General features: G+C 39.9%; 8 protein-coding genes across 8 annotated transcripts; 3 read left to right on the forward strand and 5 right to left on the reverse strand.

Moving 5' to 3' along the window:
- Positions 1–159: 159 nt before the first annotated feature.
- LOC111592553 (stAR-related lipid transfer protein 7, mitochondrial) lies at positions 160–2,227 on the reverse strand. Its single transcript, XM_023304844.2, has 2 exons — positions 2,212–2,227; positions 160–2,117 (listed from the first exon to the last, which is right to left on the reverse strand). The coding sequence occupies exon 2, from the start codon at positions 1,802–1,804 to the stop codon at positions 521–523; it is 1,284 nt and encodes a 427-aa protein (XP_023160612.1). The 5' UTR covers positions 1,805–2,117; positions 2,212–2,227; the 3' UTR covers positions 160–520.
- Positions 2,228–2,420: 193 nt separating this feature from the next.
- LOC111592552 (transcription factor TFIIIB component B'' homolog) lies at positions 2,421–5,128 on the forward strand. The gene is made up of 3 exons (XM_030223186.1): positions 2,421–4,095; positions 4,148–4,321; positions 4,532–5,128. Exons 1-3 carry the CDS (start codon positions 2,752–2,754, stop codon positions 5,105–5,107), a joined length of 2,094 nt encoding a protein of 697 aa, XP_030079046.1. The 5' UTR covers positions 2,421–2,751; the 3' UTR covers positions 5,108–5,128.
- A 128-nt stretch (positions 5,129–5,256) lies between these two features.
- On the forward strand, positions 5,257–5,986 carry LOC111592554 (NADH dehydrogenase [ubiquinone] 1 beta subcomplex subunit 9). The gene is made up of 3 exons (XM_023304845.2): positions 5,257–5,443; positions 5,527–5,666; positions 5,723–5,986. Exons 1-3 carry the CDS (start codon positions 5,346–5,348, stop codon positions 5,917–5,919), a joined length of 435 nt encoding a protein of 144 aa, XP_023160613.1. The 5' UTR covers positions 5,257–5,345; the 3' UTR covers positions 5,920–5,986.
- A 62-nt stretch (positions 5,987–6,048) lies between these two features.
- Positions 6,049–6,709, reverse strand: LOC111592555 (DET1- and DDB1-associated protein 1). The gene has a single exon (XM_023304846.2). It carries the CDS (start codon positions 6,465–6,467, stop codon positions 6,144–6,146), a length of 324 nt encoding a protein of 107 aa, XP_023160614.1. The 5' UTR covers positions 6,468–6,709; the 3' UTR covers positions 6,049–6,143.
- Positions 6,710–7,352: 643 nt separating this feature from the next.
- On the reverse strand, positions 7,353–8,740 carry LOC111592567 (immunoglobulin-binding protein 1). Its single transcript, XM_023304864.2, has 2 exons — positions 8,527–8,740; positions 7,353–8,469 (listed from the first exon to the last, which is right to left on the reverse strand). Exons 1-2 carry the CDS (start codon positions 8,656–8,658, stop codon positions 7,456–7,458), a joined length of 1,146 nt encoding a protein of 381 aa, XP_023160632.1. The 5' UTR covers positions 8,659–8,740; the 3' UTR covers positions 7,353–7,455.
- A 139-nt stretch (positions 8,741–8,879) lies between these two features.
- On the reverse strand, positions 8,880–9,916 carry LOC111592566 (glutaredoxin 3). The gene is made up of 3 exons (XM_023304863.2): positions 9,579–9,916; positions 9,262–9,524; positions 8,880–9,200 (listed from the first exon to the last, which is right to left on the reverse strand). The coding sequence occupies exons 1-3, from the start codon at positions 9,786–9,788 to the stop codon at positions 9,023–9,025; spliced, it is 651 nt and encodes a 216-aa protein (XP_023160631.2). The 5' UTR covers positions 9,789–9,916; the 3' UTR covers positions 8,880–9,022.
- A 561-nt stretch (positions 9,917–10,477) lies between these two features.
- On the forward strand, positions 10,478–12,953 carry LOC111592568 (ribosomal RNA processing protein 1 homolog). The gene has a single exon (XM_023304866.2). It carries the CDS (start codon positions 10,607–10,609, stop codon positions 12,635–12,637), a length of 2,031 nt encoding a protein of 676 aa, XP_023160634.2. The 5' UTR covers positions 10,478–10,606; the 3' UTR covers positions 12,638–12,953.
- Positions 12,954–13,755: 802 nt separating this feature from the next.
- LOC111592596 (phenoloxidase-activating factor 2) lies at positions 13,756–15,452 on the reverse strand. The gene is made up of 2 exons (XM_023304913.2): positions 14,918–15,452; positions 13,756–14,865 (listed from the first exon to the last, which is right to left on the reverse strand). The coding sequence occupies exons 1-2, from the start codon at positions 15,128–15,130 to the stop codon at positions 14,008–14,010; spliced, it is 1,071 nt and encodes a 356-aa protein (XP_023160681.2). The 5' UTR covers positions 15,131–15,452; the 3' UTR covers positions 13,756–14,007.
- Between the last annotated feature and the right edge of the window lie 11,822 nt (positions 15,453–27,274).

Consider the following 27,274-nt stretch of genomic DNA (forward strand, 5'->3'; position numbering starts at 1 on the left):
TCTATTAAGACAATGTTCTAGACTTAATCAGCATATAAATATATTTGTTTAAATTTACGTGTGTATATATATTTATATACATCTAAACATATATATATATACATATATATATGTTTGGATAGATATATATATATATTGTACATGTTTGTAGCTATAATTGATTTCATTAGTGTGGCACAGAAGATTCAACATTTTAAATGCCTCCAAGTTGCGAATGGTATTTTATTGCACATTTGCATAGATGATGAAATAATTTGTTAATATCTAGAAACTAGATGAACCCTATTACTCAATATTTTTGTTCTTATTTGAGGTGTGTTTATATATATGTATATACATACACCTATATATATACTTATATATGAATTACAACATAAGATGTGATAAGGAGCTGTATTGCTGTTGGTATTTCTTGCTGTACTTTGCATTTCTGTTTGGTTTTTTTTTTAGTTTTTTAAATTTTTGTTGCTATTGTTATTTGTTAGTTGCTCTCTGGAGGAACTGCAGCTCAGCACAGCTGTCAGCGATCGACCTCGGAACCGTTGTTCATCTTACGTCTGTGACGGCTGAGGCTGCCCAGCCAGCTGCCGCGTTGCTCATTTGCCGTATACTCATCGTTGATTATGGTAAAGCTATTGAACATGTCCTTCATCTTGATGGCCCGCGAGCATGCATAGTTTTTGGTTGCGACATACATTTTGGTAAGGAATTCGGGCATTTGTTTTTGCGTGACCCACGATTTTATATTCTGCGGAATTGGTATGCCCGGATCGTCGTAATATGTTAGCACAAAGTGCAATCCCGGTTCATGGAAACCACGAAATGGCTTAATGACCATCAGGCTCCAGTAATCAGTGACACGTACCTTGCCCGATATAGCTGGATATGTGGTATGCTTGGCAGCCCTACTGCAAATAAAGATCAATTTTTTGTTATCATCCTTGTGGTAACGCCGGCAATATACGTAATCCCGATTCGCGAACAGACGCGGCCATTGCATTTCCCAGTAGATGAGATGTGAATTACTGTTTGGCACTGGATCCTCGCTAATTAACTCAAGCCTGAGTGCCGTATCATCCCATTGCCGGCGATAATCCAGATCCGTTTGTACATGCAAAAAGTCATCGGCAGTAATATCATCGAAACGTGCATACACCTTGTATGAGTATAGCGATGAACGTTCCTCGCGCCGCCATATGCTGAATTCATTCTTACTGAAGTATGGTTCCCAGTTGCGATCCTCCTGTGCCTGTATGCGTATTTGACCCCCTGGTGCACGCGACTCGTAATCCATTGACTTGTGACAGTTGCTTATGCTAGCCTCCTCCTTCAGTGTCTTCGGGTCAACTTTGTTTGGCACTAAGATACCGCCCTTCTTACAGCGCTGATTGCCCAACGAGCAATAGCAATACTTCATCTTCTTTGACTTGCACTGATCGCATAGCTGATTGACAGGTAGCGTATTTATAAAATCAATATCACGTTGGCACAAATCAAAGTTTGCCAGCGACAGCCGCTCTTTGGCCCAGTCGAAGCCATCATTAGTGGCTCTCTTCATATTCAAGCCCATAATACCCACAGCACTCAGCATCATGCCGCGCAGTGGTGGCTGAATTTGGTTGCGATAATAGACACGCCAGAGTTGCTTTAGTCCTTGAGTGCCATAAACGGTTTGATAGAAGGTGAGCAGCTGTTGCAGCCGGCGCGAGCGTTGCGCGAATATAGATTCGCACTGATAGCTCCATGCGCGCAGGGTTTCCCTCGATTGATTTTTAATGGCTGAAACAAAACGATTGAGCAGCATGGTGACCGGCTAATTGATTGTTGCTGCTGTTGTTGTGCTGCAGTGCTCAGGTGGGGGGTTGCAGCGCTGCTTGCATAACAATCGGGCAGCGGCAGCGGCTGTACTGTTATTATAATGTTGCTTGTTCCTCCGCTTCAAATTTCGACACACACACACACACCTCCTGTCACATTTGTTGCCTTCGTTTTCAACTTGTATAATTTTGATTGTCTTTTTTCAATTGTTGACAATTTTGTTTGTATTTGTTATATAGATTCCGTTCGCTTTTGCTTTGTTATCAAGGCGCCCACATTTTACGTTCAAAACGTGCAACCTGCAATTTGTATTTGTTGTTGTTCGAATGTGTGTTGGAAAACTCTCGAATTAAGCGGAGTAGTGTTTGTGCTCACTATTTCGTTAATATTTACTTTCTTTTGAGTCGCTTTGTATTATAAGCTAAAAAAATTAGTATTTGTATAGCTTGCTCGGTGACAAGGATAAAAAGCTTTTACTTTGTTGATACTGTTCGCTCGAAATTACTTAATGAACCAATACAATGCATGCAGACCCTATAAACTGTATACTTGAATTTATTCTGGATTAAGCAATGTGTTTATTATTTTTGTGCTTTTTACCGGTGTCGAAGATTCAATCTACGAAACATCAGATATACTCCTATGCAAATATTATTCGTAAGCCTTTTGCCGCAAAACTTGCAAAATATCGAACATACAATTTTTGAAATAATTCAAAAGTAATTTTCGAAAAATAATTTAATTTAAACGTATTTTGCTTGACCAGCATACTGTTTATAAATATTTTCTTTTCTTTTTGACATTGTGCAACACTTTTCTGGTCAAAACTCGTGCGGTGCGCATTTGTTGCTATTGTTCTTGTCACGTTAGTTTCGCAAATAGTATCATTTGCCGTGTAAATGCATAATAAATATTTAATTGAAAAGTGACGCCATGTCTGCGCGACGGCAACGTATTAAGGCAACTGCCAACTTGACGCAAATAAAGCGCAAGCCGCGCAAAGAAGACGCTGATACAGAACCATGCGTTGAACCTGAACCACTCCCCGTTCCTTCCCCCAAGCAGGAGCATTTAGATGACGATCCGGCTGAAGTTGCATTTAAAATGCCGGCTGCCAGCAGCGCCGGCCAGTTGGATGATGTATTTCATTCCGACTTGGAAGATAATGTTATACAAATGGATTTACAGAAAAGTACAAGTGGATTTCCCATGTCGCCCAGCAAGGTGCAAGCTCGCCAGCGAGTCCGTCCTACTCCGGTTTTTGGGCAACGTCGAAACAGCTTTGTTGGCTCACCATTGGCGGCCGATTTCGATGGTGACTACCCATCACCTGGCACGCCCACGAGACGTGAGCGCTACTTAAGTGGATCGTCAATGAGCGGCGGAAGTGGAACCCCGCAGCAGGTGCAGGCTTCCCCGAAACACTTCCCGGGTGGTGTTATGAGTCCGGGAATGGGTCGAATACGTACAGAGTCCAGTTGCTCTGTGTATTCGGACAGTGGTGGAGGTAGCGGCAAACAGCGAAAAGGAGAGGGCGACAAGACACAGAGCCAGGCACAGCAACGTATTAACGCAAAGCGAGATTTCGAAACGCGATTTAACAAAGGCATACCGGATAAGTCCACATTCAAAATGTTTGACATGATCTTTTACAATCCCGAGAGCAATCCAATGGAGCAAAAGCCTTTAGTAACTACCATCAAGGCGGAGGCAAATGGGAGTAGCATCGGCAGTGTGGACGATTCAAAGCCCACGTCAGATGAGCTCCTGGAGGCCAAAACGGAACCAGCTGCATCGACAACAGCCATGCCTGTGCCACAATTAAAACTTGACGCTAATGGGGAGATGATTATCGATGAAAAGACTTTGGAGATTGAAACCACCGCGGAGGTGGAGGCTCGCAAAGTTTTGGCCAACTCATCTCTTATTCTCATGGATGAAACAACTGGCGACAATGGATTCTACAAACGACACAAGCGTACGCCCACCTGGACATCGGATGACACCATTCGTTTTTATCGCAGTCTTCAAATCATTGGCACCGATTTCTCTCTGATGTGTCAAATGTTCCCTAAACGTACGCGACGTGACCTCAAGCTCAAATACAAGCGTGAGGAGCGCATTAACGGACAGCTAATTAATAAGGCGCTGCTCTACCCAAAAGCCTTTAATATTCAGGAGCTTAAAAATCAACTTGAGCTGGAGGACCGTGAGCGGGCTGAAATGGATCGCGAATGGCAAGAAATCGTTACGGCTCAGGCAGAGCATACAAAAAAGGTTTGCTTTGTGTCATATGAATCAATGTTTGTTGAATCTTGTTACTTTTCAGCAGCGCACCAAGTCGCAGCAGAGCAAGGCGGCGCGCACTCTTAGCGATGGAGATTTGATATATGAGAACGAGCACGTCACAAAGCAAAAGCTGGGCAAACATGCGCTGGCCAAACGTCGTGTGGCACTTGAAAATCAGAATGAAGGTGGATCGGCAAAGCGCAAGCGTCGAACCGTGAAACATGAGATGCAGCAACAGGAACAGGAGCAGGATCACATTCAGCAACAGCAGCAACAGCAACAGCAACAGCAGCAGCAGCAGCAACAGCAACAGCAGAAGCTACAGCAGCCGCAACAGCAGAAGCTGCAGTCACAACAGCAAAGCGTTAAGCAAAAATTAAAACAAAAGGTACTTCAGAAGATGCAACAAAATATGAAGGAACAGGAACAGGAAGAGCATTCGGATGTGAATCAGCCTGTTCCTGTGCATATTTTACGCGTTTTTCCTGCGATCAAAAGAGAAAAAGAAATCGAAACAGAACAAATAAGCAGTGATCCGATAATTGAGACCAAGGCTGAACAGTTGCAGCAGGAGCTTAACTCTTTGCTGGACGAGGGGCACACTGAGGTCAAGGACACGTCGACGTTATGTGAAAAAGTTGTTATCGATCTGGAAGATGGTAGGCGTAATTGTGTAAGCGATGTGGACACCGCAACAGATAGCGAGACTGTTTATTCCTCTGAGGCCAATGCAACATATATTGTTGATTTCCTCTCGGAGCCACCTGCGCAAGTAGAAAGTCCCAGCTGCATGGAGGACGTTAATGAGCACGATATCGAACAAATAATTACAGAGCTGTCTGAGGGTTCAATGGTGTTGGTGTCCTCGTTAAATGCTGATAATGAGGATCGCGTTTTAAATGAGATTTACATGTACGATAAAGAGACAGGGGATCTATCAGAGCATCCTTTAAAAATACCTGAGCATATTGTTCAGTGTATATTGAATGTTATGAGTTAAGTTACGGCTGATTATTGTTAGTTTTTTATTTACTTGATATATGTTGATATATAATTTATTTAAAAATATAAAGTTTAAAAAAAAAGCAAAAAGTAGTCTGGCATCACTGCAAAATAGTGTTGGGAAAAACGTCTCACACGTCGTTTTACAGCACTCAACTTATGACAGTTCTCAGCTGTGACAGTTGTTGTCTTGCAAGCTGCGAAATACGGATTTTATACAAATTTAGCAACTAGACATGGCGCAAGTTCCCTTGGCTATTGTGTCCCACAAGCGTCAGGTGTGCAGCTTGTATAAGCGTGCACTGCGCAATCTAGAGGCCTGGTATGATCGTCGGTATGTACACGAAATGCTAAAATTATAAACAGTTTGATTATATAATAAACTCTGCATCTTAATTCAAAAATCCTCGGAATTAGCGATATTTACCGCTACCGGGCAGTGCAAATGCGAGCACGTTTCGATGAGAATAAACGCAAGGATCTGGCTGAGGGCATGCGTTTGTTAGCTTCCGGTCAAAAGGAGCTATTTGAGACGAAGCATTACCAGCCCCGAACCTGTAAGCGAAATCATTTCTACAAACTGGCGTCATTAATCACTTTTATTTGTTTACAGTTGCTAATAGTGCTGGCGGATGTGCTTTCGAGCGTGAGGTCATCCCGCCAGATTGGATGCTCGACTACTGGCATCCGCTTGAGAAGGCACAATATCCCGAGTATTTTGCCAAACGTGAACAACGCAAGAAAGAATATGTTACCTGGTGGGAGAAGCAATACGGCAAACCAGATCCCAAGGACTTGGGACACCATTAAACTAGCTTTAATATAAAGTAGTCAAATCCAATTTGTTTCCGAATTAAATAACCATTGGACAAACTCATGCTATTAAGTGGAATGTCTGAATGTATATCAAGAAGGAATTTTGCAACTTTGTCAAAAGTAATTCTAATTCAGTTAGTTTTGTTTTATCGTATTTATTATAAGCATGGGATATATATTAATGGTAGTGGTTGCACTTAACAAGAATAGGGTGTGCCTTAGTTGAGCTCGTTGGTCTCCAAGCGTGGGCGCTTTTTGCTATTGTTGCCGTTTGGAGTGCTATTGGTATTGTTACTGCTGCCATCGTTGCCATGCTCTCGCTTTCGCTGGAGTGTCTTTTTGTCCCACTGCTGAGTTAGATATCTAAGCAGTACGCACCTTTTGTCCATCACTATTAGTTGCGCCTGGTCAGGCACATCCTCTGTAGGTAAGTAAACGGAGGCACGCTTTTGCGATGTTCTGATACCATGATCGTTGCTCAAGAGTGTGAAGTTGTTCGAGTCGTATATGGGTAAGCCTTTTATAAAATCAATGACTGACATGCTTGTGCTTGCACTTTTTGTTACTCGTGTGGCGTGTTCTGTTACGATATCGAAGTTTCCACCTTTAAAAGCTGCTTCGTTGTGCGTTTTGTTGCAACGGAATGCTCACGCAGAAATGTCTATTGCCGTTATTTTATTATAAATAATAGTTTGTTGTGCTCTTATCTTATCTTGTTTCAATTTCTTAGGTCTTTTTTGTTGTTGTTTCTGGTGGTTGGTGCTTAGATGAAGTGTGACCATAAATTTTTACAAAAATACTGACACTGTCACTTAAAATTACTTTTTCTAAAAATACTAATCATGCAGAATACTGAGATTTATTACTATTTTTTAAAGTGAGATTTAGTAATTTTATGCAGATGAGCTCAGAAATAAATAATTATATAAATTGCAGTATAATAATAAATATTAATTAATTATTATGTTAAGCAGCTGGATGTTGTCGGAATTTATTATTGGGTACCTTCCATTACAAATTTCATTTTCTCTAATTATTTTTCGAAATTATTTAAATTGGATTTTTTTAATTCTTTCGTTGAACAACTATTTTATTCGAATTAGAACGGTCTGTTCTATTGAAGTACGCAGTATTTGTTAAAATGGAATTAAATCCTTTGTAGCCCCAAGATTGCCCTGAACATAGAGATATTTATCTGATGAGCAATAAAACAATTTTGCCGTTCACACCTAGGTCACAGTTTAGCTTAATTTCATAATGTGACGATCAGTTAACAAAAATAATGTTGTTTGTAAAATTTTCATGCAGATCTTGTAGTAAAAAATTAGAATCATGATTCCTATCGAAATTCCTATTTCCTATTCCTTATACGAGATGAATATATTTTGGCAAATATTTTATTTAATTAATTGATTCTACATTTGGGGTTTCTGGATTTAAAACGTTGAAAATGACTCCTTTATTTGTTTTGTATATATAAAAATAAAAAATACCTAATTTTTTATGTATATCAATGAGTTGATTAGTAGTTTAACTACGATTATGACGGTTTCCATCTCCACGGCGGACAACATCCTTGTATTCGTCCATGCGTCGCATACGCGCTAAATACTCTGGATCATCATCTTCTACTTGAAGTTCTATAGCTGCATTCTCTTGGTCTTCTTGCTCGTTGGGATCTAGTGCGGCTGCAATGGCTTTTTCCTGATTTATTTTTGCCATTTTTTGTTCGTCGGGAAAAATGCCTTCGTCAACCCGCTGTTGATAAAACTCGTCGACGGTCATGACCGGAACACTGGGATAACCTAAACCGAAGACTGCCTTCTGTGTAGCATTTCGTGTTATAATAAATGGTTGAAGCGGTTTTGTCTTCGCTTCCGCATGATGATGATGCTGATGTCCATGAGAATGTCCATGCTTATGTCCATGGTCATGAGCATTCGTCTGCTGATCTGCAGTAGAGTTTTCAAACGACTTCTGCTCTCCGGCCTTCATGCGTGTTAGACGCATCTTAACCATTTCTTTCATCATACGAAGGTTTTCCAACTCCTGCTTAGCATCTATAATACTCTTATCCAAATATTTCAAAAAGAATTCACGACGCACTTCCTCATCGGCCGTTTTGTTCTTAACAGCATCACGCATGCGATACATATACTCGTCAATTTCCTTCACCTTACGATATTGTGCAATTTTATCATTGCGATTGTATGCAGCTTCAATTAATTCGCGTTGTTCGCTTTTCTGCTGTGCAGCATCCGTTTTGTTGTCCTGCTGCGACTTGCTCTTGGGCGGTTCACAGAGCTCGTACTCTTGGCAGCGTTGTAGATGATCTCCAAAATAGACTTCACCCAGCTCTATAGCTTCTGTACCATGTGGATTGTTTATCTTCGTGGTAAGCTTACCCAAGAAATATGGCAATAGCATGAAGGGTAACGAGTCCGTAGATACCTCGTCAATCAGTTCGTTGGGACTGAACATGCCCACTTGGTTGACAATAACAGTCGCTTGTTCAAAATAGCCCATTGCTTCCTTCACTTTGTTCTAAATAAATATATATTTGTTAATGCTCATAGAGTCCTTAGGCTTGTCCATTCTTACCTGAAATGGAATGCCATTGAAAGGTAGCTCGGTAACCTCGAGCTCGTCGAAGAGATTCCAGCCACTTAAAAAAATATCTGAAAGTTTTTTTTCTTCGCCGTCAGTCGCGGCAACTGCATTGGCTTCAGCCATTTTCAAAGAAAATATTATTTGATAACTAAGGTTTTCGCAATTATTCGCAAGCCGCTTGTATCAGCTGATTGTTACACTTCCAGTGCTGCCAAGCTATTTGTATTTTGACAGTGTTGCATAATACAAATGATTGAGATACACATGGAAATATTCGGTATGCATTTAAAAAAATTTCTGAAATAAATTATTGTTATAAATTAAATATAATTGTTGCAAGTTCAATATATTTCGATACACTTCAATCGGTCAAAGATTCATCTCATTTTCTTTTATTTATGCTTATAAAAGTTTTTGGACATTGTAAATTTGTGAGAAGCCATGGTTGTTCCAGATTTCATTTGACTAATGGGATGACGTCTGATGTTTAGCCCTTAAGCGATGCTTCAAGTTCATTGTTAGCCAAGAGCTCCTTGATGATATCCAAGCCCCCAATAAGTTCGCCTTTAACATAAACTTGCGGATACGTTGGCCAGTCAGAGAATGTCTTCAAACCCTGACGGACTTCTTCGTCAGAAAGAATGTCGAAAGTTTCGTACGGCAAACTGTAAATGCAATCATATTAAATGCTGCCCATAAATATATAAATATAAAAGTAATACATACTTCGTGTCGTTAACAATTGCAATAAGCTGCTTTGAGAACCCACAGCGTGGAGCGTTTCGATCGCCCTTCATGAATATCATAAGCGGCGCCTTATTGATAAGTGCTGTCAAACGGTCTTTGAGGGTTTGTCCAGTTGCCGCAGCGCTGCTTGCACTTTCAGCTAGCTTTTTGGACTTGCTACTAATGGCAGCGACATCCACACCATCCACGCGATCCACAGCCGAGCCCTTGTTGAAGAATATTACTGTCGGCACTGCCTCGATCTGGGAAACAATTTAGTACAGATAATGTGATGTCAGACGTGCCGAAGAGCTTACCTGATGTTTCATTGATATCTCAGGGAATTTTTCGGCATTTAGTGTAATGAATTGCAACTTATCGCCTAAAATGCTTGCCAGCTCGTTGAGTACATCGGTAACTTGAGCACATTGCTCTGCCCAGTCGGCAGCAAACAGTGCAACAGTTGTTCTGTCAGCGTTAATATATGTCTGATAGTCGTCGGAGTTTTCTACAGTTAACACAGGCATTTTGATGATGAAATTTTAGTAATGTTAACTTTTTAAGCCAATTTTGTTGGAATTGCTACTTAGAATGTCAGCTGGTAAAAAGTGATGCCCAGCAAAGTTTTGTATATTTAGTATTTACAGTTGGTAGGAATATTAAGAATATAAATGTTTGTAAGTAATCTATTTTTTTAATATATAGAATGATTTTATAATTATTTGTTTAAACAAATTAATTGTAAGTTAACTACAAAGATACTAATGAAGATAGTTATCGGAAGTACAAGGTTACACCCAAAAATTACTATCGTTTTTCATTAGCTTATGTCCGTCATAAATTCAAACAATTATGACATATTTTATAATATTTTTGAAGTACATTGTACATATTGTAAAAAGTATATAACGATATGTGAGACTGTGTATTGAATAAGTAAGAAGACGTAGTAATTAACGTTTTAAATAAAATATATGTAGTATACTTAGATGCTGTTCAAGAAAATAAATAATATGAGAACTATTAAAATTTTTATTGGATTTTTTTGTAACAGTTATATAGATAATTTTAAGAAAGACATGTAACAATTTTGGTCTGACCAAGACAGCACCAGTAATCATTAAAGAATTAGTTGAGGATTCGCAGTGTAACCTTCTAGTATTATAATATTGGCCGCATGCAAATTCGACAAGTGTTGCAAAATGTTGCAAACGGAGCTTCAAATATTAATCGATTACTACCAGACCGCACAACACGTGCGCCCACCTCTCTCTCGTAGCAACCGCGTTCAATACATACCAGCGGAATTTGAGAAAAAGTTCCTTTCGTTTTTTAATAATCAATTATGGTCACAAGAAAACGGCCAATAAAGCGCAGCGCCCAGGTGGCTGCTATTGATAATGGAAACGAAAGCGAAGATGAAAACGGCGCATCACAGCCAAAGGTGCCAAAAGAGTTGCTTGTGATTGCACAGGAGGTGAAAATAGTGCGTGCCTTGGCCTGCAATGACTTAACAAAGCGCAATCGTCAGATCCGTAAACTGCGAAAATGGTTCCAGCTGCGTGCGGTGAGTTCTTTTCCGTTTACCGAGGATGATTTCATGAGAATTTGGAAAGGATTGTACTACAACGTATGGATGTCGGACAAACCGCTTGTCCAAGAGGAGCTGGCTGAACAACTGGCACAAATGATCGACAGCTTCGGCGGCAACACAGCTTGCAGTCTGGCGTACTTCAGCGCTTTTATGCGAACTATGTGCCAGGAGTGGTTTGGCATTGATCAGTGGCGTATGGATAAGTTTTTAATGCTTGTGCGTCGCATGCTGCGCTACATGCTGCGCCTGCTCAAGAAGAGTAAATGGTCAAAGGATCTTATAGAGGCATTTAACGAAAGCATGCAACAATCGGTGCTTGCAGCACAGCCAAAGTCTCGTGGCATAACTATGCACTACATGGATGTGTTCTTCGAGGAGCTGGCCAAGGCTGCCAATGAAGAGATCACCGCCGAGCAAGTTAATCTTTTTCTGCGGCCATTTGTTCACTATGTGGGCACACAGCGAGACGCCAAACTGGTGGCACAGTGTCGCACGCGTGTGCTCTATCACTTGCTCTATCAGAGTGAATTGGGTCGAGAATACAGCGAGAAATATAAGGCATGGAAAGAAATGGGCTTTCCCAGCAGCTCTATAGACGATGTTGAGAAAATGGACTCGGGCTTCGATGAAGAAGAGGAGGACGATGAGGAGGAGCAACAGCAAGAAACCACATCTCTCGATCCACGTGCAGGAAATGTTGATGTGCTCATGCCAGAACTACCGCTAAATGCCGACTGTGTGCTGGATGAGCTTCAGACACTGCTCCGCACACAGGACTACAACAGCAAGCGGCGTAAGGGATTACGCAAGCTACTACACGTCTTTGAGACGTATGCCAGTGGCGAATTTCCATTGGGTGTGCGCAACATGCCCAAGCCCGAGGGCACTACATTGTCGGAGCTCGTAGAGCAGAAGATCATTGACGCCGATAAGTTTGAGGAGTCCAGTTTTGGCACTGGGCGCAGTCTTAAAAAGCTAAGCAAATCGAAGCGTAAGCGCCTCCTCAAGTCCATTAACTTTGATGAAGTTGATGAGGACAACTTTGACGAAATTATAAACAAAGCACTATCGCCCAAACTGCAGAAGCAAGTGAAGCGCAATGAAATGGTCCGCTCTAGCATAAATAATGCCTGGGTAGTAGAGGAGGTGGATGCAGTTGATGAGCAGCCTACGACAGTTAAGCAAGACCTAAACAAGACTAAGAAAGTGACTAAAGAGAAAGACGAGCAGCCAAAACAAAAGCCGAAGCAGCAATCTAATGAACAGCCCAAGGAGAAATCCACGCAGCAGCCCAAGACACAGTCCAAGGAGCAGCCCAAGCAGCTGGCCAAGGTACAGCCAAAAGTAGCACAACCCGAACAGGAAGTAGAAACTGCAGAAGCTGAGTCCAATGCGAAGTCGAGCAACGGCTGGAATGAACCTTTGCAAGAAGGTGAAAGAGATTACTTTGTGCCATCGCGCAAATCTCAATTAAAGCAAGCCAACAGCAAGCTTCTGATGAATCCACTCGCTGTCCAAGGTACGCCCAAGAACCCAGCACAACGGCTGAAATTCGGAGCAGCGCCGCAATCGGAAAGCGGCAGCAAACGAGTGCGCATTGTGACAAAGTGTAACAGCGCCTATCCCAAAAGTGACTACTATCGTCAGTTGAAGCTATCGCCACAGATGCCATACGACGCGAATCGTCAGCCCGGCAAAAGCGCACTCAAGCCGCACGTCCTGCCCGGCCCCATCCATCCCAACTTCAAGAAAAGCAAGCGTTTGTTCAACGATACGCTGTGACGTTGCGTAAGCTGGCTGGGACTCGACTGGAGTGGATAGCGAAGTGAACGGACTGAGCGATTGGGACAGATCAGCACATGATCGTGCGATCGCATGTGTGGGCCCAGTCTGGTGGATGAAAAATTAAAGCATCGACTTGCATAGTTAATTCGCTATAATGTGCATCAGATATTTTTACATATTCTATATAGTATGCTTATTTCTTGTTTTGCTTGTAGCCTGTATTTTAACGTTCAATATGCGACACATTTTGAATTCATATCTAAAGTGGAATAAAAGCAAAATCAATATAATGTATTTGGGCTATTATTTCCATTGTATCCAAGAGCCGAAATTGAACTTTGTAAGTAGATTCCAGAGTCTTCGATCTAAAGTAACAAAAATAAAAAATAAAATAAAACTCAACAGATGTATTCATTCCCGATCTCCCCTACCAATTGTTCCATAAACTGAATTCATGTATCATGCAAAGCTGATCTTGCTAAGTATAGAGTTGTATAAAGCATAAGTGGCATAAAATAGTTAGTTTGCTCTAGTCGGCAGTGCCTGACTCGCAGATACCCTGAACCCTGCTCAGAGCTGATATTCTATCCTTTTGCACTTTTTTATACATCGATTACAAACAACCTAAGCGTAGGCGTCGTATGGGCTTTATCATGGGTAATTAGTTTTTGAATATATTTGCTTTTACTATTCTACTATTTGAAATTGAGAACGGAATATGGAGAGTTGGCCAAGGCAACAAACCCATCTTTTTTAGCGAATTAATACACATAAATGATAGGAATACTAAAGTCTTTCACATGGATTACTATACTTCTAGAGCAGTTTTATCCAATTTACTATTCGCCAATGGATGTAGAAATATATAGTATACACAATATATTGTGTATATAGTTCTCGATTCATCGTATTGAAAAAAGCATTTATTACATTTATAAAACTTGGGAAGCAAAAAGTTGAATATTTCAAGCTTATCTTAGCTTCACTTTTATTTATCTATTCAAACTGGTATTTTAAGGGGTATTTGGCTCTGAGTTAATAATAAGGGTATCTAGATTTAGATCTAGAATTGACAAGCAGAACAAATATAAAATATATTACAATTTGAATATGGATTACACTTGTTAACATTTTGGCTTGATCCTCATGTGAACCCCAGTTGATGTCCCCTTTTAATTACTCCATAAAGTGAACAATTGTGGGAATATAAAATATATTTGCAAAGATAAAATTTACAAATATTAACAGAGATATATTTTTATATATTGTCTTCAGTGTTTTACTCTAAGATTAACTTTAAGTTTTATACGGATTAGCTAAGCCTTTATCATTGAGCTTAGTGCATTCGTCTTAGATCTGCGTCTGCTCTAAACCATATAATGTCTGATGTCCAGTTCGCGCTCCCTCAACTTTTGATCGATCCAGCGCCTGTAGAACTTCACGTTCGAGTAGATGCTTAACAGCTGGGGGCCATCGCAACGGGCGGCACGAGCCAGCAGTCCGGCGAGCACGTAACGATCATTGCTGCCGGAGAGGGGGCACATGAGGGGTATGGCACCCATGTCGCCGCAGACAATAGCGTCCTTGTCGCCGCCAGCACAGAGGAGCGTCTCATTGAGCGCATAGCGACGGCCCAAAATGGCCAAGCGCAGCTTGGAGCCACACTGATCCCGCGGCAGAATGTAGAGAGGCCAACGCCTGGGCAGCGTCTCATTGCCATTGAACTGCGAGTGTCGCCAGCCCGCCACGTAGCACTGGCTGTAGTTGTAGATGAGCTGCGGCGGTGGCAGGCAAATCACCTGCACATGGGGCGTCAGCTGAAATGCTTCCTGAGAATCGAGCAGGAGCAGAGCCAGATTATGGGCTGCCGGGGATTGTGTATGATTTGGGTGGATTAACAGTTCGGACACATTTCGTTCCTGATGCGGCAATGGCTCCAGCTGAACTGCTGCATCCCATTCCCCTGCAACCACACGCAGATCAGTCGCCACTTGGTCCTGGACACAGTGTGCGGCGGTTATTACTGCTAAAGGTGTGAGCAGCGCGCCACTGCACAGATACCCATCTGCTCCATAGATCGCCACAAGCCAAGGAAACTCGCCAAACTTTGACTCCTGCTTCTTGTAGCCCAGCGGACGCAAGTGGAGCCAAAGATCCAGGCGTCCGCCACACTGAGGCAGAGCTGAGAGTGAATCGCTATAGTTGAATCCGCTGCCGGCTGAAAGCTAAGAGTGGAGCGTTAGATTAGATCCATGGCAACCGGCTAGAGTGGCCTACCGTCTCGTTCACATTGCAGCACTTTTCCATGTAGTGGCAGTGCTGCTCGTCCTGCAGAGTGCGGCTGCGATCGGAGTAGAAGTGGCCGTCCACAAGGAGCCCCTCATTGCACAGATCATAGGACACGCAGCGCTTGCCTGGTGCACACGATTCCGAACTCCCAAGCACAGCTGCCACGCAGAATATTGCACAAATGAGAAACACAATTTGCATCTTATGGAACTATTGGCGCGCCCTCGATCTGAACTTGAACTGCGCTGTGAATTGGCCTCCGGCTTTTATAGCACCCAGCCAAGGCTCCCAAGAGGTCAGGCCTGCTTCTTGATTGGTTTAAATATAGCTTGGAGCGTGACTGTGGATTCTATAAATAGCTCCCTAGTCCAGTCACTTGATGATCCGGCAATCAGCGCAAGCGTCTGGCAGATCCAAATAAATCGTCTTCTCTGCTTCGCAGCACTAAATCACTTTAGCTCTATCAACCGCTTGGACCTCATATATTAACAAACATATTTCAACTGTTAGCCTGTGTCAATAAAATAAAATTCAGTAGAGATCAAGCTGACTTCGAGTGCGAAACTTAATTTCGAGTTATTCTAAACTCCATTTGCAGTCATGAAACATTTAGTCAGAGTTATCCGAGTCTTTTTTAAAGCTATAAAAATATCATATTTATACACGAGGCATCGTCTGTTGAATTCAATGATACAGCTACAACTCATTCTTCCACTCTCACTACCATTCATAACGCTCTTTAACATTGCTAGTCCTCTTGGCTTAAATAGATAGTTTGGCCTCGTCAAGGGCTTGACTAGCAAACGTATTTTCTAACTGCTAAAATTCTATATTCAAACTGAAAAAATTGTCTCTGCTGCCTTATGAAATTATTATTACAAATGAAATTTGATTCACATTTCTCACACTTTTTCATTTCATATTCATTTCGAATGAATAAAATTTAATTGAGAAACCAAACGTATAAAAACTATAAGAAGAGCCATTTAAAAGAGTTTCAAAATATTAAAAATATGTAAATTTAAAAATTCTTATTTTTTTTTTGCCACAGGCTCAATTCTCTGCAGTCTTTTACTTCAAATTAGTTTAACAACTCAACATATATTTTATTTATAGCTTTAGATAATCGATAAGAATCCATATGAAACATATTTCAATTTTAATTTTTGTATCTTGTACCTCATGTGTGTGTGTGTGTGTGGGAACGACAGTTCTGTGCAGGGCATTTGCTAGTCGGTCAGACCCAAGTAGAGCACTTTTACTTGTGTTTCGTTTACATTTGCGACAACATCAACACGTATCCGTATCTATTACGAAGCCTTAGATGGCGGCGGGTGCGGGGCGGAGGCATTGCTGCAACTTTTGCGTCATATCTTAATGCACAATCGTCGCTTAAGTGCACGTAAATTGAATAAAATTTCGACAAGTTTTAATACACAAAATGTGCATGGTGCAAACGCAGACAATGACAACTTGCTGAATGTGAATACGAATAGGAATACGAATACGAATACGAATACGGATACGGACATACGTGTATAAATTGTGCAGTTCGATAGACACAGAACTTCTATACTGCGAGAGCCTGGGCTTATATATGTAGTTATTTGTGGTATTTGGAGTGTTGGCAGCTTGTTTGACTAAGATTTACGCAGCTTCGAACAGATTCGCATTGGGAATTGTCTGGAGAGTTTGCGGGTGTCATCACCTTGGGCTTGTGGGCTTCCAGCTTCAGGATTTTCCATCCTGTTCTTGTACTGCCCACTGTTGCTATGCGAAAGTTAATTTGTTAAAACGTTTTAGCAGATGTTATCCTCAAGGAAATTAAATGTTATTGCATTTGCAAACTAAAAATGTATAACTTAATGCTGATTTATATGCTAAACGTTTGCCCACACAGTGAATACCGTTTGTCAATGGCTATGTCTGTCTGTGTGTATCTGCGTTCAGGCCACGTTTGTGGTTGAGCATATTTTCAATTAATATGAAAATTTATGACGTGCCTTTGTTGAGCGTATCGGAAGTTCATTTTCCATGATACAAACAATATATTTATCAAATTGAGTGCCGATTGCCGTTACTGACCTTTGGCCAATGGCTGCGAACCAGAAAAAAATAGGTCCATTTGCATTTTGTTAACTTAAAATATGCAGATTCCGAAAAAATAACAAAAAAATGAAAAAAATGAAAAAAAATTGAAAAATTGAAATGCATTTAAAATGCGAAATTTCACTGAAGTGTAAAAAATGAGCCCACAATTTTCGTTGTTTTATAAAAAGAGGAAAATCAATTTACAGAATTATAATATGAAATTGAAACAATTCAAATCTATAAGTAAGAAAAACCTATTTATTATTTTTAATTCGTTTTGGATCAGCTATAGATAAACATATATACATATTATTAAATATGTAATATTTTCAATTATTCTCATGATAAAATGCATGTTCAATAGTTTACAATTTAAGTAAGGTAGCATGGTAGAGTAAGTGGTTAAAAATTATTAATTTTATATTTTTAAAATTTTTGATTACTCTAAGACTTTATGTGGAGTAAATTTTATATTTTTAAAATTTTTAATTACTCAAAGACTTTATGTGGAGTAAAGACGGTTAATAAGAAAATAATGGTGTAATATAAAAAAAATTGATATATATATATATATAATTTATTACTAAATAATATGTCTAATTCCGCACAACTTCATCTTCATCTACAATACTTAAGAATAAACATTAATTTTAGCTCGCAAATTTTGCGAGCATGTTTTCTGAGTTACTTGCCTAACCAAAGTCTTCCTTCATATGATACTGCTCAAAGTGTATGTCCAGTTTCCCCTCATATTCAATTGCATTGAGTGTTCAATAGTTACTTTTTACTCAAATAGTTGCAGCTGAGCACTTTGACCAACTCTACTTGCTGCCTAGTGAATGAATTCCTCACTCTCTTCAATAGTGCTAACGGTGCATGGACTGTTTGCACTCGCTTCTCACTCAAAGAGTGCATTTAGCAGCTCAACCGGATATTGCAAAGTGAGCGAAAAGCTCTCTTTTTCGCTCTCTTTCTCATCAAATATTAATGCTCTTAATGCATAGCCTGTTTACACTCTAAGTCAGTTACGTTAAATAGCTACTTCTACTATAAGAGTTGCAGCTGAGCGCTTTTACAAGCTCAACATGCTGTTATTGAGTGAGTGAAATGTTCTCACTCTTTATATATTAGTGCTCAATTGCATGAGCTGTTTGCTTTCTGATTTCACTCAAAGAGCTGCATATGAGCGCGTTTATACACTCAACGTTCTGTTGCTGAGTAAATAAAATACTGCCTCTCTTCATATATTAGTTCGTCTGTTTGCACTCTGTTTCCACTCAAAGAGTTGCATCATTCACGAGCTCAGTTGAGCAGTTGAGTAAAATCTTTTTCAGTGAACAACAGATGAGAAACTTTGTATTGAGCCGATAGTTAATGATTGGCTCGAATTGCTATAGAGTGTGTTGAATCCTTTTCTCAGCAGGATGCAGATTTTGTTTGAAGTATATAAAATATTAAAGATTAAACAAGTAGGTGTCTTCAACTGTACAGTAGTCTTGTAAATCGGCTTGAACTCTTTTACTAGTTTCTTAAAATTTGGCATCAAATCATCAAATCGAATAAAATCGTCGTTCTGATTAATATTATTTATAAGCTTTGAGGTCTTCTACTAGTACTATTACACTCTGAATTGAACCATTTTAAATGGGTTCAAGGTATAACAGCTTTAGTTCAAGTGTTCTTCAAGGTGCAAAAGGTTTTCTAAACACTTTCGAAGGCCCATCTTGAACCACCTTTGGAAATTCATTGCTTCGGCTTTGTTTAACACTTGATAAGGTGTCAAATGAGCAAACATATGCACAAACTCACTTCGTTCAACCGAACTGGAGCTATCGATTGCTTATTTATGACTCTGCGCTCCAGAAACAATTTTAGTTCTCCGAATAACAGCGATTCAATTGGATCGTCATATGATAGCTCAGTGCAGCGTTTATATAAAAGAAGCCCAGCACTTGATCGGATGTTCACTTTGAAATCAATTGTTTAGTAGAACACAAGTGGGTTTCTTTCTTTCTCCTAATATATTCGAAATATGTTTGGCTGCCGTCCGCTCATTCCGCTGCTCGGCTTGGTGCTGGTGGTGCGTGGCCAGTTATCCTTGTTCGGTCAATCCTACGAGGACGACTTTGTGGACGTGCAGTTCGACGGCTGTGTGCAGTGCGAGCACAACTTTCGCAACATGGTCTTCATGCTGAAGAACAGCGAAATCCCTGAGCAATCTGCCATTTCCATATATTCCATTGTGGTGATTATCATGTGGCTCTGCCTCGGTGTTCTAGTGGTTGTGCAACGCTGGCGAAAACTCAAATTTCGTGCATACCACGCCTACGAGCTGTTACGTTGAATGTCCTCTCACATCAATCGCTTCAATATCATCATAACATTCTCGATATTCCAAATTGTATCCTTTATCCATATAGAGGGTGACCAAATAAGATCAATGGCAGAACGAATTGCAATAAAACAAAAACCATTTCTAATGCTGCGCTGATTCTAGTTTTATTTTAAAGCTACATCCATGACATGATGTAGACTGCCTCTGACTCTGACTCTGACTGACTCTGACTCTGACTCTGACTCTGACTCTGACTCTGACTCTGACTCTGACTCTGACTCTGACTCTGACTCTGACTCTGACTCTGACTCTGACTCTGACTCTGACTCTGACTCTGACTCTGACTCTGACTCTGACTCTGACTCTGACTCTGACTCTGACTCTGACTCTGACTCTGACTCTGACTCTGACTCTGACTCTGACTCTGACTCTGACTCTGACTCTGACTCTGACTCTGACTCTGACTCTGACTCTGACTCTGACTCTGACTCTGACTCTGACTCTGACTCTGACTCTGACTCTGACTCTGACTCTGACTCTGACTCTGACTCTGACTCTGACTCTGACTCTGACTCTGACTCTGACTCTGACTCTGACTCTGACTCTGACTCTGACTCTGACTCTGACTCTGACTCTGACTCTGACTCTGACTCTGACTCTGACTCTGACTCTGACTCTGACTCTGACTCTGACTCTGACTCTGACTCTGACTCTGACTCTGACTCTGACTCTGACTCTGACTCTGACTCTGACTCTGACTCTGACTCTGACTCTGACTCTGATTCTGACTCTGACTCTGACTCTGACTCTGACTCTGACTCTGACTCTGACTCTGACTCTGACTCTGACTCTGACTCTGACTCTGACTCTGACTCTGATTCTGACTCTGACTCTGATTCTGAACAATCGATTTCGTTTATAAATCTCTGCTTAGAAATCTCCGTAAGATATACCGGATAGACTACTTATTAATTTGGCGCCCGGAGCAGCTGTGTGTTAACTGCCGGAATCTCTTGATTTTTTTTTGGCACACATTTGTCTTGTCGCACCGGCTAACGGGTTTGCTGCCTGTGACTGGATTCTGCCCATCCGGAGTCGGATGTAACTGAGTTATGGCCAGTTGCTGGTCGCGCTGCTTTGCATGTTGCTGGTGTCGTCGATGGCGTCTAAATTGAAAATTGAAAAATTGCTTATTGCAATTTGTTGCCACAATCGGCTGACCAAACACACAGAGAGACAGAGGGAGACAGAGAGGGAAAGGGATAGAGACGCCATCGTATCGCGGCCAATACCAATGCAGTTTGGCCCATTTCGTATCGTAACATGCTCTTTACGCTTTGAACTTCCGTTTGGCATTTGGCGCGTTGCACGTGCTGCCCAAGTCCTGGCAGCGAAAAGGTCCTGCTGCTACTCCTGTGTTTCCTGTGCGAGAATTTAGCAATATATTTTTCTTATTTCGTTTGACGTTGCCCGTGCTACTATCTGTAGCTGCACTGGGCAACTGGCAATGGCGACTGGCAATGGCGACTGGCAATGGCAACTGGCACTGGCGACTGGCAACTGGAAGCTGAAAAGAAAAACTTTTGCATATTTTGTACTTTATGCTTGAAATATTTATGATCTCATGCAATTTGTGGCTTACTTTTTGGTCGAGCAACTGTCTGCCCAGCCGCCCGCTCGACGTGTCTGCCAATCTGTGAAATATGCTGCTAATGCACTTATTGCCATGGCTATTGAATTTATATGGCAAACGTCTCCGTCTCCGTCGTAGTCTCCATCTCCGACTCGGTAGTTGGTGGTCCTTGTGGCCTTTGCTCTTTGATGGCCGCTCTGCAGCAATTTAAAACAAGTTTCCGTGGCTTAAGTTCAACATGTGTCCAGCACTCAGCCTAATTGTATTTCCGGTGCAACACTCTCAAGGAGTAAACGCAGTGGCTAAATTTATATATATTAGTATTATAGACTAACTGCATATTATATACCTTAACTTCAGGGTGACCATTTGGCTAAGAGCACTAAACGTAGAAATTGCTATAAAATAAAAACAATTTCAGCTAACGCGTTATTTCTGATTTTATTGTTAATCTAAAGCCAAGTTCTTAGGTGCATAAACGCAATTCGTTCAAATTGCCATGGCAGCTTGCTGGCAGTGCTGTAGACAAAGGTCAAATTTGATAGTAGTTAAATGTGGGCGCCGAGGCTACTCTTGTGGCTCTGCTTTAAAATTGATTGATGAGCAGATAATATTTTCTGCAGTTGCTACCGATCATGTCTTAGGATCGAAAGGAGTGTACTCATGCTCAAACTTCTCAAGATTTCGAGGAATTTCAAGCGTACTAAACCTATGCAATGCACATAACATTCTAAATCGAAATTACTATTTTCACTTTTTTTTACTTTTCAGGTGGTTTTAAATGGCAATATGTATTTATTATATTAACATTTAAATAAGCTCGTCAAATTTATTAACTGATGCAATATAACTATCTGAAATAGTATCACTCTTGCATGGTCACCCTTTATTTTAATATTAATTTTAATTAATCTATATCTATATATATATATATCTATATCTTTTTATGATATTCGGCACTCTTCCTGGATTCACGGGCAGCCAATATTATCTTGGAGTTGCTATTAGTATTGGATTGATATCACGTCAACTGAAACTTTATCATTTGTCGTGGATTTCTCAACTTTACCTTTAACTGAGAAATTAAATATAAACAAAAAAAGTAAAAATAATATTAAATATAAAGCAAATTCAAAAAAATCTTTTTATATACATTTTAAAGTGCTTATAAATTTTTTTATTTGTAAACATATTTTTGTAAGTTAATTTAAGTTGAAATCTTATTTAATTTAGCAAAACTATTTCTCAGTGTTATTGCAAAATAAATCGAATTGCTCTCTTATATATATAGTTTTTTTCCCATGCCGTGTGCAAATAAACGCTGTCCTCTGACCTTTGAATTTTTAACTTAGCTGGCGGCGACGTGACCCGCACAGATTAATTGCCTCGCCAGGATTTGGACCTTAGTCCGTCTGTGGCCCGCTTGTGGGAGTGGATGGGAAATGTCGCCGCTCAGCGTATTCGAATTTTGCCGGCGCCGTTAAAACACAGCTGCCTAATTTATGGCCCACTAAATGAAAAAGCCCCCAAAAGTACATTTTAAGTTGCGATTCGAGTGGCAGTCCCTGTGCAGACTCGCTGCGATCCGGTCCAAGCAGTTAAAGCGTCCAGCCATGGCGTCAACCCAGCCACAGAGGAACGAGCATGCAGCCAACGTTGTGTTTCACATTTCGTTGCATTTGGTTACCAGACGATTCGATTCGCTTTGATTCGATGAGTGCTGGTTATTTTTTTTTTTTTTTTGTGGGGCTGGCAGTCAAGATCTGGCCATGCCCATGGCTAAGCTGTGCTTTTGCGGTTGAGTTTGGCCAAAGTGCTTAATCAATTGGAAATGTATGTGGGCAGGTTCTGTGGGCAAGGCGACGCCTTTAAAGGCGCTCGCCCGCACACACTAAGTTCGCCATTTATTAGCTGCGGAAATTCTGCAACAAATTTTTGCTAGCAAATTTCGCATGCACTCGTATCTGACCAGCAGACACCAAGTGTTCGTTGCCAGCCTCAATGGCGATTGCCTTGGTCTGTTCCTCCTGATCCGGGGCTGCAACTGCATGTGCTTCCGTTAAGGAAATTACCAAACAACGCGCGCATCCGGCTGATATGCGCCGCCTGCGGAGCTGCTCCTGTCTCCTCTTTCCAGTTACGCCTGCCGCTTGGCGTCCTTCTTCTGCTCAAGCTGTTCCAGACGTCCTCGTCGCCGGTCTCTGGATTACAAAAGCACAAAAATGAACTCAAATTAATGAAATGCCTAGCAGCATGCCATGTCTTTTTCTGTCTATCTTCTGCTTCTACACTTCCCACGGCTTTTATTGCGTGCGGACGCGCTGGTGTCTGGGAACTTACAATTGGCTACGTTCTGCTGGAGAAACCTAGAAGTAAACTCTTTAGCTAAATTGGGTTTATTTTTAATTGCGGCCAGCGAATACCCGTGCTCGATGACTATGTATAGACTAAGTACTATATTCTAATGGCTGAGATAGCCAATGTATCCATGGAAAACTAATAAGAGTGCTGGAGGCGAGAGCACCGGACTAGGAAATACTACCAATTGTTTCTCCACTCTTCAAGGAATTGCAAGGGCTTATCCAAGCATAGGAGTAAGCCAATGGATGAATTAACAAAATTGAGCAATTGATATGGCTTAAGCTGCTGAAACTCGATATTGACTATAATCGACTCGAGATATCAGATGTTATCAACTATTTGAAATAAACTTGATCAGTGCAGTTATTGAGCTAATTGAATTGATTAATATGTTTGCAGCTTTTATGGGCTACTAGACTGGCGGCTTGACTGTTCATTCAGGTTATAAGCTGCTGTCTACCAACTATTAAATATATGTTAAGAAAACTCTTCTATTGCTACATTTGGTGTACTAAAACTGAAACAAAAAAAAAAAACAGAACAAAGTTGAGATTTATTAAAGTTAATTATGGGTAAGCATAACTGACTCTGGCTGGGAAAGCAGCGAGTGCTTTTAAGTTGAGCACGCTTTACTCGTTATCCGGCTCATCATTTGGGTTATTTTAATCATAATTTCAAATATAGTCGACTGCACGCGAAGTTAAGTGGCAGAGGTAAGTTTCTGCTGTGGCCAAAAATGCTTTACTTTGCAAACTCATCAAAGTTGAGTTGCCTACAAGGCAAGGGCTAGGTAGAGGGTGCCACTCGCAGAGCATATGAACTTAGTGATACGGCTTCTATCTGCACATAGGCTAACATATAAACACACACATATACAAGCTCATATATACAGGAGTATATAAATGAAATATACATTTTGGCAGTCGCTACTTGCGCTGGGAATTGAAGACAGAAGTGGAGAAGTTGAGAAATACTATAAGTTGTCTCGAATTTGTTTGCCCTGCTGAATTTTCATTTCAATTTTCCAGCTGCAGTTTTATTTAATCTCACTTCAGGTGCAACGAATGCGTTCGAGTGTTTACCTTGTCGGAGTGCCGTTTGCCTCGGACTGGGTGGCCCTAGATGTGGCACGTGTTTACTCTGTCAGTCGAATTTCGTCGAAATGCATGCGGCTTAACTAAGACTTACTACTCCTTCACATCAATTCACTGTTGGCCTGTATATTCTGTAGCCATTAAGCATGTTGATCCATCTGTCCATTCCTACAAACCGTCGATGTAAGCTTTTCCTTAGCTAAAATCCATAAATTCTGTAAGCGTGACGTTCTTGGCAAATGCAATCAATCAAAATCGATATTTGGACTTGTTTTTTTAAGCAAAATTTATCTGCATCGTTTGATAGCTAGTTTAATTTTACTGATTATGCGGGCCAATTAAATATAGTTTTCAACAATCATATTAGTCTAAACTGCAATCTCAGATTTATTTTTTAAGCACCCAAAACTAAAATTGTGAAAATCGATGTTCTTGGCTTCATTTCAAATCCTGTTACACAAATACAATTTCTCAACCTCACGCGATGCGGTTGCGTTATGTTTCTTCTATTTAAGAATATATTTAATATTTAAGAATTAGTATTCAATAATATATAATATAAATATATATATATATATATAATTTAAATACTATAAATAATATAAATCAATAATATAAATATATATATAATATATATTAAACTATATATTATACTATAAAAAGATTAGATTACATTCTAGAAATAAATATATATTTATCAGAGTATAATCGCATATTTATATTAATAAACTGTTCTTCACTTGGACGCATTTTAGGGATTTTCTTTGCCATTGATCCCAACACCGCGTTCGTATGCCATTTAACAAGCTCCAACTTGTCAAAGAATTATTATTTTCAAAAATATATGTGGAGTTTCATTTGGTTACCTGTAACTATTATCGTGATCTCCATACTCAGATTCTTTTATCTCGATATTCATTTTAAAAATCTTAAGATAAATGTGCAAACTATGTTGGTTTTACTTCGTCAAAAAATGTGGCATATAAAATTTTCCAATTTACAGGAGCTACATCGATACTCTACCCATCCGCGTTCGAAGTTTACGGATCCATCTTGACGATACTGAATTATTTTTCAACCGAAATCATTAAATTATGAAAGGGATTTGAACCAGGGATTCTTATTTCATAAGTTCTTGTTAATTTACCTATGCAGCTGGAAGAAAAATCTTCAATGTCTTTTATTATACTTTGAGTTATCTTTGTATCAATCTCTTTAATTTTGTTCGCATTAGCAATATATATGGTTTTGGATTTTATTCAATAATTCCCCTTATTTATTATATTGTTTATTTGCACTGCCTAATTTAATTAACAATAAAAACATGCAAAAGTAAAAATAAGATAATCACTTCGAGACTTCGTATGTAATTTGTTAGATCGTTGAGCTTTTCTTCATTAGTCTCCTTAGATTGCCATCCAATCGATTGCAGGAAGCTACATATTGCATAGGGGGCTTAACTACCTTCTAATAGTTGCTTCCACACTGCTCATCTGTCTTCTTCGAAACACTGCAATGCTGAAATATACGGATTAAGCTCACAATTGTAGATTTATTCATTCCATTCAGTTTTCTTGTAGGTGTTAAGCTCACAGCAGTCTCATCATATTAATGACAAAGGGGATTGCTTTCTGAATATATACATTTCAATTGATTCAATTGAGTTGATTACTGACTGAAATCTATTCCTATTCAAAAAAGTCATTTCATGATTCCAAATCGAGTTCCAAATCAATGTTGAGCTTAGTGGGAATTTCAGGGTAAAACATATTAAACATTTATATAACATATATGTGTGTATATTTGTGAGTATATTTTTTTGTGTTCAAACATATACACTTTGGAATTTAGTATACTTCTATTATCAGTTAAAGAATATAAATTTATTCATATATATTTTAAATTTGTGGAATTGTTGAAATGTCCATAAATCATTTAATTTATGTACTCTGTAGTAAACATATATTATATATATGTCTATACACGATCAGCAAAAGTCGAACAGTCGATCTAGCCGTGTCCGTCTCGGCATAGCTATACAATTTGATATACGCGGAACAAGTCTATCGTTTTTTTAATTAATAGTTAATTTCATTTTTTAATCAATTACAAATTTCTTTTTAATGAGTTAATGAGTTGCTTGTTATATTTGTTTTAAAAATGAAGAAAGTATATTCGCTTGATGCTAGACAATTGAAATTGGGATTAAATAGTGTATGCATGATTGACTGTCTTCTTATAAGCTGTTCAATTGCTCTGCCGACAGTCTTAAGAAATGATGTATGACAAGTAGATACCACTGTATTTTCTATAATTTTATTATTATTTATTATTTAAACTATTTTGTTGATGTGAGCGAGTATGATGCATTCTCTTGCGCACAACTGCAGCTTTCATAACTGAAATACAAATGTTTTAATTGCCGGAGACTATAACTAGAATGTTTGGATGTAGTATGTGTTAGTCATACACATTCTGTCAGCCAATGCAGCCAAGCAGTCGTTTTGTGAATTCCAGCATTTTGCATTGGTTAATTTGCGGTATATTCTGAGTGTGTGGTCATTTTAGAGCGATATATCACATAATCTAATGCTGTGGCTGTGGAGAGCCGAGTGCAGCTGTGGGCCGAGATCATTTCTGGTAACTCTGGGCAATAACTTTGGCTATTACTTCGGCATTGTTGCAGTTGCAATGACAAAAGTTTAGCAAACAAAACTGTTTTTCTCAACGCCCAGGGTCGACGTCGATGAGGATGGCTTTGGCTGCTTTTCCTTTTCCGACTCCTGCTGCCCGTTGCTGGCAATTGCAGTTAGGAGGCGTTGGAGTCGCAG

This window comes from Drosophila hydei, unplaced genomic scaffold (assembly GCF_003285905.1).
Source record: "Drosophila hydei strain 15085-1641.00,03,60 unplaced genomic scaffold, DhydRS2 tig00000149-arrow-pilon, whole genome shotgun sequence".
Lineage (NCBI taxonomy): Eukaryota > Metazoa > Arthropoda > Insecta > Diptera > Drosophilidae > Drosophila > Drosophila hydei.

Excerpts from the sequence above, each read along its gene's own strand:
- LOC111592553 (XM_023304844.2), bottom strand. The coding sequence starts at position 1,804 with ATGCTGCTCAATCGTTTTGTTTCAGCCATTAAAAATCAATCGAGGGAA.
- LOC111592552 (XM_030223186.1), top strand. The coding sequence starts at position 2,752 with ATGTCTGCGCGACGGCAACGTATTAAGGCAACTGCCAACTTGACGCAA. Across the intron at positions 4,096-4,147 it reads AGGCAGAGCATACAAAAAAG|CAGCGCACCAAGTCGCAGCA; the intron begins GTTTGCTTTGTG and ends GTTACTTTTCAG. Across the intron at positions 4,322-4,531 it reads CAAAGCGCAAGCGTCGAACC|GAACAGGAAGAGCATTCGGA; the intron begins GTGAAACATGAG and ends ATGAAGGAACAG.
- LOC111592554 (XM_023304845.2), top strand. The coding sequence starts at position 5,346 with ATGGCGCAAGTTCCCTTGGCTATTGTGTCCCACAAGCGTCAGGTGTGC. Across the intron at positions 5,444-5,526 it reads GAGGCCTGGTATGATCGTCG|CGATATTTACCGCTACCGGG; the intron begins GTATGTACACGA and ends CCTCGGAATTAG. Across the intron at positions 5,667-5,722 it reads GCATTACCAGCCCCGAACCT|TTGCTAATAGTGCTGGCGGA; the intron begins GTAAGCGAAATC and ends ATTTGTTTACAG.
- LOC111592555 (XM_023304846.2), bottom strand. The coding sequence starts at position 6,467 with ATGTCAGTCATTGATTTTATAAAAGGCTTACCCATATACGACTCGAAC.
- LOC111592567 (XM_023304864.2), bottom strand. The coding sequence starts at position 8,658 with ATGGCTGAAGCCAATGCAGTTGCCGCGACTGACGGCGAAGAAAAAAAA. Across the intron at positions 8,470-8,526 it reads TCAATGGCATTCCATTTCAG|AACAAAGTGAAGGAAGCAAT; the intron begins GTAAGAATGGAC and ends ATATTTATTTAG.
- LOC111592566 (XM_023304863.2), bottom strand. The coding sequence starts at position 9,788 with ATGCCTGTGTTAACTGTAGAAAACTCCGACGACTATCAGACATATATT. Across the intron at positions 9,525-9,578 it reads AGATATCAATGAAACATCAG|ATCGAGGCAGTGCCGACAGT; the intron begins GTAAGCTCTTCG and ends ATTGTTTCCCAG. Across the intron at positions 9,201-9,261 it reads GCAATTGTTAACGACACGAA|TTTGCCGTACGAAACTTTCG; the intron begins GTATGTATTACT and ends TTGCATTTACAG.
- LOC111592568 (XM_023304866.2), top strand. The coding sequence starts at position 10,607 with ATGGTCACAAGAAAACGGCCAATAAAGCGCAGCGCCCAGGTGGCTGCT.
- LOC111592596 (XM_023304913.2), bottom strand. The coding sequence starts at position 15,130 with ATGCAAATTGTGTTTCTCATTTGTGCAATATTCTGCGTGGCAGCTGTG. Across the intron at positions 14,866-14,917 it reads GCTGCAATGTGAACGAGACG|CTTTCAGCCGGCAGCGGATT; the intron begins GTAGGCCACTCT and ends CTCCACTCTTAG.